Source organism: Takifugu flavidus, chromosome 17, assembly GCF_003711565.1.
Source record: "Takifugu flavidus isolate HTHZ2018 chromosome 17, ASM371156v2, whole genome shotgun sequence".
Classification (NCBI taxonomy): domain Eukaryota; kingdom Metazoa; phylum Chordata; class Actinopteri; order Tetraodontiformes; family Tetraodontidae; genus Takifugu; species Takifugu flavidus.
Window position 1 is genome coordinate 6,470,837 of NC_079536.1, and position 13,289 is coordinate 6,484,125.

The 13,289-nt window shown below is 42.1% G+C and overlaps 1 protein-coding gene across 8 annotated transcripts in view; it reads right to left on the reverse strand.

Moving 5' to 3' along the window:
* The window catches only part of ncoa2 (nuclear receptor coactivator 2), a 35,043-nt gene that overhangs the window by 14,196 nt on the left and 7,558 nt on the right, over window positions 1–13,289 (reverse strand). For 6 of the 8 annotated variants that reach the window (XM_057012615.1, XM_057012608.1, XM_057012614.1 and 3 more), the window contains exons 2-7: window positions 12,515–12,600; window positions 6,796–6,903; window positions 6,490–6,662; window positions 4,406–4,509; window positions 1,924–2,101; window positions 500–688 (exon numbers count right to left, since the gene is read on the reverse strand). In XM_057012615.1, coding sequence (XP_056868595.1) covers window positions 500–688; window positions 1,924–2,101; window positions 4,406–4,509; window positions 6,490–6,662; window positions 6,796–6,887 — 736 coding nt within the window. In that variant the 5' untranslated portion in view covers window positions 6,888–6,903; window positions 12,515–12,600. The remainder of the gene's footprint in view (window positions 1–499; window positions 689–1,923; window positions 2,102–4,405; window positions 4,510–6,489; window positions 6,663–6,795; window positions 6,904–12,514; window positions 12,601–13,289) is intronic. The other 2 variants (XM_057012610.1, XM_057012613.1) reach the window with 1 other exon arrangement.

Consider the following 13,289-nt stretch of genomic DNA (forward strand, 5'->3'; position numbering starts at 1 on the left):
AATAGCTGGACAGATATTTGTAACTGTGATTGCACCTTGTCACACACACACCCACACACCCACACACACACTCTTTTCTGGCCTTGGTCCTGCTCACTCTATTTGCCAAAGTACGGTTGGCAAATGACTTTTATGCAAGGAATGCCAGAAAGGGGAAAAGACAGATTGATATTAACTCAGGCAGAGCCATTGTATTTTCTCTACAGTTTTGTATTGAAAACTAAAGTGAAAATAGCATTTTGGTCATTTTAGCGTGGCTTTATTTATGATGGATATCTATTCAAATATTACAGTGAACTGTCTGTAAGATATTTATACCAAACAAAGATGAGTTTAACATCTGCACAGCTTAACAATTCTTTATGTTTATATTTAGCCTTTACACGCACATTATGTATATTTTATTTTCGAAAATGCAGAGGAGATGAGCAGCCACGCTCAGGATGGTGCCTATTTTAGGATAATGTTAATAAAATGTATTTTTTCTCTTCTTACATACCGTCACCTTCCTCCTTGATGGACTTGGGCTCAGAAACGGCGAAACACTGCATTGTCTCGTATTTCTGCTGCTGCGGCTCGTGCTCGTGCGACTCCTCCGGGTTCTCACTGTGAGGGTTGACCAGCATTCGGCAGTTGAATGTGTGGCTGTTTCTTCTGGGACCCTCACTGGACCACGGGACGCCATTCACTGCAGAGAAAGAAAGGAGTGCTGATGAAGCTTTTTCAATGTGGCTTCTTGTGAAATTTATTGCAACCAGATACTAAACAACAGTGAGACAGGGGAAGTGCATTTAACAAGCAAGAGAAGATAAATTTATGCAAGCGAAAGACACGAAGAGAGCAAGACAGAGAAAAACCGAAAGCAGAGAAAGTGAGAAAGTGGTTGCTGGGTAGAGCTCAGTAATGAGCAGTTGGAACACGGAGCCCTCTGCCATCCATCCGCAGCCATGTATCACAGCCAGGCCTCCATATGCGCGTCCACTACAACATCTTAGCCAATCTTCTTCTCTATAACACTTACACAGGCGTGAGCAAACACGCACAAGGGCTGCATGTGCAAATGCATGTAAGCAGATCTGTGGACACACACATGGCATGTGCAGCCACGCACAAAGTCCTATCACACTCCATCTGGTTTGTGATCTCATTCGCTGCATTGATAATCTCCCAGTATCTGGGACACTGATCATTTCCAGGGTAGTCTGTAGTGCCGCTTCCCCACCCAGATGGCTCGGCACTCAGACCTCAATCCGGAACACCAGGAGAAATGAGCAAAGTAAGAAAAGAAGGGACTTAGAAATAGCTTCTGACAGAGGGCTCGAGCGTATCTTTAAATCAACCCTTGCATGGTGAAGGTGCAGCAGCAGGATGCAGAGCAGAAAAAGAAGTGACAAATAAAAAGCCAGATCTGACAGAAAGGGGGGGGGTCTTAAGGGAGTTCTCGGGCAGTTTTTATGAACTTAGAGGTAGACGGCATTTTTTCCCCCCCTGAAGCTGGGAAGTGGGAAAGTGAGCACATAAAATGGGGACTCGTGTATGTGTCAAAGTAACACAACTGTGGAAAAGAGACATAAAATAAATGTGCAGGGAGTGATAATGTCAAGAAGAGAAGTGAGAAACTTAATTAGCTGCATAGGAAGGAAAGAGAAGCAGGAGTCTGAGCTCACAGCAAATGAGATGAAGAACCTCGTTGGTGTATTAGATTTTGTGTTTAGTGTTTTAATAAAACTGGCATTATCAAACAGCTTCCATTGCTAACAGTTATACATCTCAGCTCAGGAGAAGAGGGAGGATGTGATCAGAAGCAAGGGGAGGATGCAACATGGAAGAAAACAGGGAAAGTGTGACACACCAAAGCTGCAAATAACAAAAAAATCCAGAAAGCAAAATAAAGGTTGGGTGGGAAATAAGCTTTTGGCTCACCGAGGGACTTTGGTAGGAGGTTCTTGATGAACTCGGCATGATCTCCAACATGCAGCACGCTGTAGACACTGGTGTTCATGAGCTCCTCCTGGTTGTAATGCAGGTACTGGGTCACATTCTCAGACACAAACACGATGTTGCCCTCCATGTTAACCACGAAGAAAAAGCCATCCAGGGCCTGCAAAGGTGGAAAAGGAAATGCTTTACCTGTGTGTTTTTTTAGACAAATGCAGTTTAATATCTCCATCAGGGATTTTGAAATTTGGGTTTCAACAGCAACAATTAAATCTATGAATCTTGAATCAGTAGGGTTGTACATGCCCCTTTGTTACTAACATATGCACAGCACATAACTCAAGCTCCTTAATGGATGCAATAAGTACATCGTGTGCTGGCTGCTTCCATCACTCCTGCGGATGCTCAGGATCAGTACATCTGACAGGAAGCAGGATAACAGCATGTGTCTGTAGAGACCTAAGGATGTGAGGCAGGAGGAACCCTTAATTGAAAAAATACAGCCCCGGGTCAGCCATTACATGCAAGATGGTGTCAATTAGGCCATCAAACCACTCAGAGGCCTTAAAAAAAGGAAATTGTAGTGTGGCAAAGCTATAAAATGCATTGCTCAGAGGAGAGTTTTCAGCTAAAGTGCCTGCTCTTCACTTCTCCTTCCATAATGACTGCCTATAATTTACATTATAAACATTAGTTACATGTGTTAATATCTGTGAAATCCCACAGTCCCTGTATACGACGCATAATTAACAACAGGCTAACTCTTTGCATTAGCCAATCCTTGCCTACCATTTGCATAAAATCACAAAGAGAAAAAAAATGTTTTGTCTTGCCTACAACAAATGGGCTCGCGCTGAAAATAGATTTAAAGAGATGTCACCCATCACTGAAAAAAGCAAAATGACAGTGCATATTCACCCTGAATAATGGGAAAAAAACACACGCTGGACAAGTAGGACAACCAGAAACAGAGCAAACATTCTTCAGTGCCAACTTTAGCTTTCTTCCAGGCACTCTTGCAAAATGCAGTTAGCCTATTGCAACTGATCAAACATGAACTGTCGACAAAAGTAAAGCTGCTGCACAGAAATATGCACAAATTTCTTATGCAACTCATCACTATCTCTCTCTGTTCCATTTTATATCTATTGGAATGTACCACTGCGTTAAACTCAGAGCAAGATGAAATTCCGAAAGAAGGGAATAGTATCGGAATAACCCTTCTTCTGACGGGCAGATATAATTTTGGACATAATGGTGCTTTGCACACAGTATTTCTCCACAGAAATCCTCACTAAACTATGTAGATGACAAAATATTTCTATCTTGCTGGATCAAATAAAAAACTATATTCAAAAGGCGACTTTACAGAAGCTAAAACATTTCACATCCACATTCACTAGGACTAACACGTAGCAGATGCTGGACAAAGAGCTGTATGGTTTGGAAGACAAGACTATGCTTTTTCTAGTTTTTGACTAAATGACTAATAGTAACCACAGGCTTGCAGCCCAGATTAGATCGGGCCAATAATAGATCATATCACTAACTTAAGAAAACCCTTACAGGTGTGTTTAGTTGCGCAACTGATGTGTCAACAAAAGAAGTTGCGTGAACTGACAAATCAAAGTAAGCTGTGCTTTTTAAATTGGGTGAGACACCACAGACGCGTGGCATCAGAGTCCAGGGCGATTTCACAACTGTTTGCTTTGGCTCCAAGTTGTATTTAGTTAATGATTACAAGTATCTGGATGTAATAGTTTGAAAAGCATTTATATTTTTTACCCTATAATGGCATAGATTATGTAAAAATGACTTTTAAAAAATGCATTCAATCAAATAGGAACATTATGGACAGCATGGATAAGTTTCTGTTTTATGGTCTTCAGAGCATCCGGTTATGTCAGAGTGACACCATCAGTGGGTGTGAATGGATAATCTCCGTTTTGGGGGATGCTGACAGATGGGAAAGCATGCAGGCTGCACCGGGCTATATTTAGCCTGGGTTAGTATGTCGATTGAGTGACGGTAGACCAGAAGAGCTATAAATATCCTATGACGGGACGGATCTAGAAGCAAAGGCAGATAAAATGGAGTGGGAGAGAATAGAAAACCGAGGAGAGGGGAAATGAGAGGATGAGTGAGAGGATGAGTTCAATGAACTAATTCATTCGCCAGCGCAGTTGCTTTCTTTGCTGGTATACGTAAGCACTTGAGAGGCCCTCCATGGGACAATGAGGCCATTGCTCCACTTGGTGATTTACAGCCAACCCAGAGCAGATTCAAGATGCTGGCAGCTTTAATGCCTCACAACCACACTATGACAGCAACTAATGGCCCTTTGCAATTGTTTTCTCTGACAAGTGCTCTTCAATCTACTGTTTAATACATGTCTTATGTCTCTTTATGGGTGTGTTATACAAGAGGTAATTTGTCATAATTCTAGTGTTGACAAAGATGTGCTCACCTCTAGCATCATTGGTCCCAGGGCATCTTTGTCAATCACACTTTGACCTGTTGATGACACGTCAGCCTTCTGTACTTCCTCCTCATTAGCTGCTGCTGCCTTTTCTGTTAAAAAGAAAGCCAAATGCAACAGTTTAGAAGGAAGAGAAAAAAAAAAAGATGCTGACTCCTACACGCCCACAAAACTAACCCACATACTTCCGAGGAGATTTAAACATCTTCAACTAAAAAACTGTTGGAGCGACTGAAGTTGACTGTTGTGCAACAAATGGATTGTGAATTATGTGCAAAAGAAATATTCAAGGAAAGAACAGGAAAAAAAGATGTTTCAATTCAATATTTACCCATAACCTTTAAATAAAATAACTACAGTAGATTTAATTAGGGATGGAAATACTGTGTTAACTTCAGTACCTGCATGACGGTGCTGTGCATTAGTGCGTGTGAGTGATCGGGTTAATAACCATGCAGAGAAGCCTTATGTTCATAGTGGAGGCTGCCCTACTTTTGAAGATGATCATATGAGAAGCAGAATATGAGGAGGCTGTTGGGCGCACAAACTGAACTGTCAGACTGTTCCAACAGAGGAAGGAAAATGGATTTTCTACACGGTGAGAAGGTAATTTTGAAAACAGAAACCACATTTTCTTTTATTTCTGTCTCCTCTAATAACATAAATGAGGTTTTTTTCCCCCGGTTTGTGAGATTGTGGACCCGCATTTATCTTTTTCAGCAATAATGATGTGTGCATCAGCAGGGCGTCTCAGGTCTAGCAGGGCCTAGCATACCGGCACAGCTGTTGAAGGTGTGGATCTATCACTCATCTAAAAAGGCACCATGAGAACCAGGGCAAAAGTGTATGTTGGTTTTCTGAATACAGACAACATAAAACCACTTCACCTGCATTTAAAAAGCCCCTGAAAACACCATTTTTAATTCATAAACAAGAAAAAGTGAATCGTAAAAAAAAAAGACTAAATAAATCACCAAATCAAACAACCTGCATCTGCAGAAAATACATCAACCACACCTTTGGGATATTAACCTTTCTAGTTAGCTCCTCATGGATCACTGCAGGTCAGGAAGGAGCTTCCTCCAGAGACCGTTCGTTATCTTGTCAGAAGCATGCTCACATATTGAACATGCTGTTGTCTTGACGAAATTTGAAGAGAATTTAGGCGTTTCCCTAACTTTTATTTATTAACAGTTACGACAGCAAAACAAAGAAAGGGTTTCAAGCTTCTGGGTAGCATTGAGCAACAGGCCAAAGGTTTGGTAGCCCCGGTCAGAAAGACAGTTTGGTGCCAGTAGGCATCGAAGACTTTACAGGGAAATCAACAACCTCAGTGATGCAATTGTTAATTTATTTTGCGATGTTCTTAATAGTAGATCACCAACAATTGCATTACAAGTGGAGGAATAAGAAAGAAGCCCATCAATATATCATGTCCATTTAACCTACTGCCACTATGCTGTAAATAAGCCACATTGAAACTGACGTATAGAGCATCTAAAGGGCTTTAACATCTAAACTTCTAAACAGCACAGGGACTGTCTGGTTATTAATGTAAAAAGATAATTAGGGCATTTATGATGGGACACCTGCTAAGTGACTACAAGCTCAAAGAAGAGGGCGAAATGAACAAGGACAGACTGAGTGCGCGTGTGATTTTTGCAAACCTTTGTCACTATTACATAACACGCAGATCTGTGAGTCACCGAAAATGGATGACATCATCTGCTGGTCCGATTCATGTGTGGCTGGAGTGAGCCCCTCTGTGGTTGCCAGCTGCCTGGTTGTCTGTTAGGCATGCATCATTCAAGCTCTCTCACAATATAGTGTTTGTCTTTTATTTCGAAGGTATTTTTAAATTCAAAACCAGTGTTTGAAAATATTAGATCAAATGTGGTGACCTTTGCAATGGCGTCAATAGCGCTGATCCAAACACACCATCATTAAAGCGTCACCCTGGATGTGGCTGTCATCACACCACCGCGTGTGACTTGACACTTTTTTGTCGATGGCCCATGCTACCAGTCACAGTAAATACTTAAGAGTATGTAATAGAAAAAAACAGGATCTACCTTGTTCCTTTATTTGTCTGATCTGTTTCACAGTTTCCTTCAGGATTGCACATTTGTCAGGCTTGACATTGAAGTTGTCGATGTCATTGAAGTTGGCGAAGATTAGCTCAGCGAGCTCTTCGATGTATTTGTTCTCTTGCTCACGGTTGCGCTTCTCATTGCTCCGCTTGGGACTAAAAATGAAAGAAAAAAATACCGGATCAAGCGTGGATATAATGAAAAACAACAGAAATGTATATACAGACATCGACCACAGTAACCAAATAAAAAAAGAAAAAAAAGGTCTGATTTCAGAAAAAGTCTCACCTGGGTCCTAAAAGTTCTGAAGAACAATCCTTGCGTTTTCGCGGCTCTGCCCTGGCAGGGTCAGATGGGGTTTCACCGACTCCACTCATCATCAATGCATATCAGCGTCTAAAAAACAAACACAGCACATTAATTGAGCATATATGCAAACAGCAAAACTTTAATGTAGCGACAGAATTCAAGGCCCAATCTGAAAAAGGCAAAAATATTGTGGATGCTGTAAGTTAAACCATAGAAGAGCATTTGACAGATTTGGCAGTCAAGTGATGGTGCTGTACATTTCCGAATGCCCCCACATCCTACCGCCCTCTCCTAGTGGCAACATCAACAATCAATATTGACCTCCAACAAGCAGAATAACGAGGAAACTGCCACTATAACTCAGGGGTGTGAACAGGCCGGCCCGGGCCTCTGCGTACAACACAGACACACACCAACACTGGGGGCAGTGGCTGATCCACTCCAGGAGACATGAGTAAAAATGGAGCGAAGATAGAGATTCAATCATTTCTCTCTGATGGTGCAGCCCTCCCTAGAGAGGCTGAAATGAGAACACGGCGCTTTGCCCACAGCACTCGGCTGCTCGCTCAAACTCGTACTAAGAAAAACCCATTCGTTACACGATACCGGGCAAAGTCAGCTTTCAGCGGGAACAAAAAGGGGTCCTGACGACAACTCGCATTTACGTCTTTGTCGTGAGTTTTTGGCAGTAGTTTAGTTGTAAGTGCTACTCAACCATTCTAATATTCAAGCAATGCCTCATTTAAGATTGTAGTAAGAATTAGCTTCATGCCGTTACTGTTTTGCGTTATTCTAAGTGACATGCTGGCTCAGGGCTGTTGAAAACTGCTATCTTTGGGGTTCCTCTGTAGAAGAAATGCTGTTACACTGTAGCAGGAGTTTATGTTGCCATAACATGGAATGCCTTCAGAAAGTCCTGCCTCTTCAGGAGGTTTAATCCTTGGTAAAGGCCAAAAATCCAGACATACCCCTATGCTACAAACCCTGAATCAGTGCAGTTTAAACATCATGTCACTAAATGAAAGATAATCAATTATTGATAATAGTAATGTCTTATTAATTAGCTACATCTCTGGCTCCAAACTCTGATGGTAGCTAATGGACTCGCATCTCAATATAAGATGATATGCTGCATACCAGACGTGAACACTTAGCATTCTCCAAATTTATATTTTGCACGGTCATAGTGCTGGTGCAATATAGCGTGTCAGATGTAAAAATAGAAAACAAAAGTTCAAGAATTCATTATGCATTTTTGTCTTCTGACATAATCACAACCGCCATAATCTAAATAACAATTGCACTATTATCCATGTGAACATCTGGATTCAAGTGTTTGAGCAGTCATCTAAATAAAAACAAGACAAATATGGAATACAAAACAATGGTTTTATGCCAGCATAGGAGTGAGGCATGCTCCAATACGACACACTTGCGCTTCAACCACTCTATAACCATAGAAACAGCTGACACACACTCATTGCTCACCCATTACATAAGACAGAACAGATGACACCAGAGTACAATGTAGAGAAGAAAAGCAAAGCTTAACAGAAGCAGGGGAAGCTAAAAAAGGGAGCTAGTGACCATGCAAACTTGAGTCTGTCTCCCTTCTGGTCTGGAGTGACCTACTTTAAGCTAATGGCAGGGTCTGTGCTTAAATGGAAGAGTCAAAGCCGTGTTGATTGGTCAGAGTGAGGCAGAGGAGACTCTGAAGGGTAAAACACATTTTTTACTCCTGACGATTCACCACGACTGGTACTTGTACAGTACATTGACATGTAATGAACACAAATACTGTGCATGTGTCCTTGCATGATGCTCTTTTGTGCGCCATCAAGGTGTCTTTGTGCTACTGCAACGGGCTGTCCACAAAAATTATAACAGTCTATGTTGGAGGTTATGCACTTTTAATAATGACAACAGAAACAGGCCATTAAACTCTCACAGCCCAAGCGGCTCTCTACATCCCAATTGGTCGCGCCTGGGCAAGTTACCATGGTAAAACCAGGCCTGATTGGGTCTGCTCATCCCAGAGGCTTGGATATGATTGGTTGCATTGGTCTCCTTGAGATGGCAGTAATGATAGCTGGGTTTTCGTTGAGATAAATAAGAGCCTGGAAGTACAAGACACGTCTCAATGACACCACAGCAGACTGCGAGACAGCCCGGCCAGCAGGCAGACCGTTTTTCGTTGTTGTTGCCAAGGAGCCGGATACTCACGCAGGCAGAATAGTCAGGGATTTCTTCCTAAATACGACGCACTGCACTGGTGTTGCTCATCTCAACCTTTTTTCATGAAGGTTTTATTTTTTCATGACAATCAGCTTCTACTCTGAGACAGTAGAAAGATTTTTTTTTTTTTAAATAATAAAAAAATCTATTGACTTTGAAAGCACTTGAGGTGATCATAGATGTGTCATTGCTCATGTCTTGGGTGTCACCAGAGCAGACTCTCCAGGATTGTGGTGGAGCCGACCTGTCTGGTGAGGGAGGAATGCAGAGACGGTGCAAGGTTGTAGCTGCTTCTGGACCGACATTTTCTCCAGTCAATTTCACCTGGGTCACGATGTACGGCTGATGACTGATCACAACGCAATAAATCTAAACGTACAACAATGTAAACATCCATCTGTATCTGGGGAGCGGGCAATTTTCCCCATCAGTACAGCTAAAATCCTTCTAAGCTGGAATGCTGAAGTTAATCCCAGCAATCACTGTTCGAGGAATACAGCCTGGACAGGCTGGAGGTCCCCAACAGAAGACACCCACACTGAGCAGTTTTCTCTTCCTAAACAGACTAGATGAAACCGAGAATGACATAAAGAGAACATGCACGTTTCAGATTCAATGGCCTGAAACGGAATCAAACTAGGAACTGTCTTGCTGAGGTCCATATGCCAATCATCTTCTTCTAAAGGCTAACACAACTGTCCACGCCATAGTAACAACAGTTTTATGCACATGTGATGGATAACATGACATGTACCGGTACCTGCAAAAACAAACAAACAGCCCTGCAGCTGGGCCAGTTCTCTCTCAATTCCTTCCAACTATTAAACCTTTAATCTTTCAGAGGCTGCCATAACTGCACAGAGTGTGCTGAGCTGTGTGAATTTGACGGGGGGTGGGGCAACCAAAACACTGAATCACCCATTCCAGTCATAGTATAAAGATGTGGGAGGTGGGAGACACATAGGAGGAAGGGCATGTGCCACCCTGTCATTCCTGTAATTATGAGGGTTAGCAAGACTTTGATTTTTAAATGGTGGGCATAACTGTACATTAAACTCCATCAAAGGCTATTGGGGGACTTTTTGAAGTCTCCTACTGTTCCAGAGAATGCAAAACTAGTCTGAAACTCTCACACAGAGCAATCGCTCACGGATGTGTAATCTGTCCTCACGTGTCTTCTTGGCAAAATGGGGGCCTCAGAGAGTATTGGAGAAAGAGATGCCAATAAAGAGAAGTTGGGGAGAGCAGCAACATGAGACATACATTTTCCCCTGCTCTGAAAGGGAGGTCAGAATGAGGTAACAAAGAACTTTTCTTTTTACTTCTCAATATTTGCAAGGGTGAGAAGTGCTGAGGGAACGAAAACGCGCAGAAAGAGTCTCCGACCACAAAACAGGCTATTATTACAAATAGAAATCTGCACCGGATTCACCAGAAATCAGCTTTGATGAGAGTCTGCACTAAACTGTTGCCGTGCTTGCAACTATTACTACCTTAAAACAGATGTTATGGCATTTGAGTCATAAAGAATTGAGCAATAGAGAGAGATACATCTATATAACTGCCACCGTATAGAATAAAAATCACTTCTTAGTGCTCTCATTAAAAACAAATACTGTTCACTGCTTCATCCCACTCAAGAGCTTGGCCATTCCAGAATCCCTGCCAGGTATAATGGCCACAAAGTGGCAGAGAGCAAACCAGGAGCCACTCCCTTCCCCATCCGATGAAAGCTGATCACAGTCATGAATCTTTAAACCTGGCAGTCACTTCAGGCTGTCCCAGCGCAGGAGGAGAAGGAGTGTCTGCATTAAGGGTTGGCTCCCTCCATTTTCAAGCTATAACAAAAATAATTACAGGTTTCTATATTTGTCGCAGCGATGGAGCAACAGAAAGGCCCCCAAAATGTTGGTTCTAATCATCAATGACAGGGAAGTTGGATTAAAGGTATTAAACAGGTATTAAAGTTATTATTTTGAGGGACATTATGTAGTCATCATGTCAAAGTTAGATGGCCTGTCCTCTTGACCTGCGGTCGTTTTCTTAAAGAAATTCCAAATGATTATTATGAACATCTATGCCACATGTTGGGTTTTTCCAGTTTTCAGTACAATGCTGCTCACCACCCACTGGCAAAGACTTCATTGTGTTTAGCTTTAAAGCAAAGAAACACATGCTTCAATGACACCTCGTAACAGCGTGATAGTGTGACTGATGGGGCGGCATTGTTACTGGAAAAATATTGGTAGAACTATGACTCAGGCGTTTGTGTGAATAATAAATAAAGGTGACTGTCAAGTTCGTCAATCCTCTGTGCATCTTTCCCAACTTGAGAAGGACGGGACATCGACCCAGTTTCCACTGGATTCCACTCAAATGATGAAATGAGATGGTTTCCTTTTCCTTTCTCTGATTTGAGGATGCACTGACTTCTCTATTCAGTTCCTTTTCTTAGGTCACTTCAAACAAAATGTAGATACAAATCAAATGAGTAAGCACGCTTTAGTAGCAGACCTGTTTTAGAAGAGGACTGTTCCTAGAACTACATTCCTATGAACCTGGTGTGAAAAGGGGCTTTAAACTCCTCTCGGGGTATGGTTTGAAATTCCGACCCTTCAGAGAGGTCAGTCAAGTTCTGGCAGGTAAACAATAGCTGCGTCTGCTGAGTGACATGCCGAACCGTGGCTGAGCTAATGATTGCCTCTTACCGGCTGCCTCTCTGCTTCGGAGGACGTCTCCACAGATGCGAATCTGTCGCAACTTGCCGCTCCCTTTGCCGGCGTTCCCGTACCGGAAATATCCCACTTCCTGTTTCCGCGTGTTGCATTTAATCGGCCCAGGCTGAGCTTGGATCGAAGATTGACTTGACAGTTTCAGAGAGTGTGCTCAGATTGTCTGCCCAGAGGCTCGGCTACTCCTGATTAATCGTTATATTTGCATCTCCCCGGCGATCATAAACATATGAGTGTCATCTCTGTCGACACCGTGCTTTGCTTTGTTTGTTCGTGGAAACAAATGTATTGTGGGGCAGCAGAAACAGCCAGCTGACGGTTTCACTGAATGACGCTGACACATAGACAATGCACAGCAGCTTCAAGCACACAAAATCATTCTAAAAATAGCATCCTATTATGCCTCAGAGCCTCAGAACACATTTGAATGTCTCTATTTTCTTTGTGACATTTAAAATAATACACGGTAGTGGGTCTCGTACTATAATAAAGATAGAAAATCAAAATGTTGTCCACTTGGTCCCCCTGCCCCCTGCACACACACACTCAGAGCGTTTCTTGACAGAACAAACAGTATTGTAGTAATATACACCATTGCCCTATTTGCTTTTTAAAAAACCTGTTTTTCTTGTCCTTGAGCTGTGTTATGATAAAAAAAAAAAAAAAAGGGCAGCTCTGAAAGAAGTTATCGTATATTGAAAAAAAACTGCTCATGTTTTGAGTTGTTTTACCTCAGTTTCAGTCCAGAGAGTCCCTCAGGCCATTGCTGCAGGAGAGTAATGATAGGAAACCTTTACACATCATCCACTTCACCCTGCTGAAGGAAATGACAGAAAGAAGGATTTAATATCACAAAAAAAGCAACTGAAATTCCAAAATCTGGACTAAAACGTTCAACTGTCATGATGAGGAATGATGCAAAATGCACCACAAGCGTGTCTTTAAAACACTCTAACCTGAACATTTGGACCCAGAAATGCAGCTACATTTAAGAGGTTCAACGTCAACGGCGTGAATTGATCCCAGAGTGGCGCAAACGCACAGCTTTTCTGTCAGGTGAGGCGACTGAATGGATTGGTGTGTGCGCTTTTATGGATGGAGCTGTAAAAGCTTTGTTCTTTTGGTGTTGTTTGAGCAGCAAGGCATCTTGGGTAATATAAATACAGCAAATGAGATTCTAACTATTATAATCAGTCGACCCAGGATCATAGGTACAAAATAACCCATGTTAAAGACGGGATGCTTTCCATCTGCTTAATAATACTTCTATCAATAAGCTGCCAAATTAAATTGCATAACTTGGGTTATCTTAACTTTGGCTTCCTCTTTTCGTTTCGACTTTCTGGCGTCACTCTTAGTTCTCATCCTCTGGAGGAATTTCCTCTTCGCTTTAATGCTCTCACATGCTCAGTCTCAGTCCAGCCCTGGATCTCTAAGCTGACTTCAGAATAATGGAGAGTGTGAAAATACCGAGCCAGTATATTGATTAAAAACGAGCAAACTGGA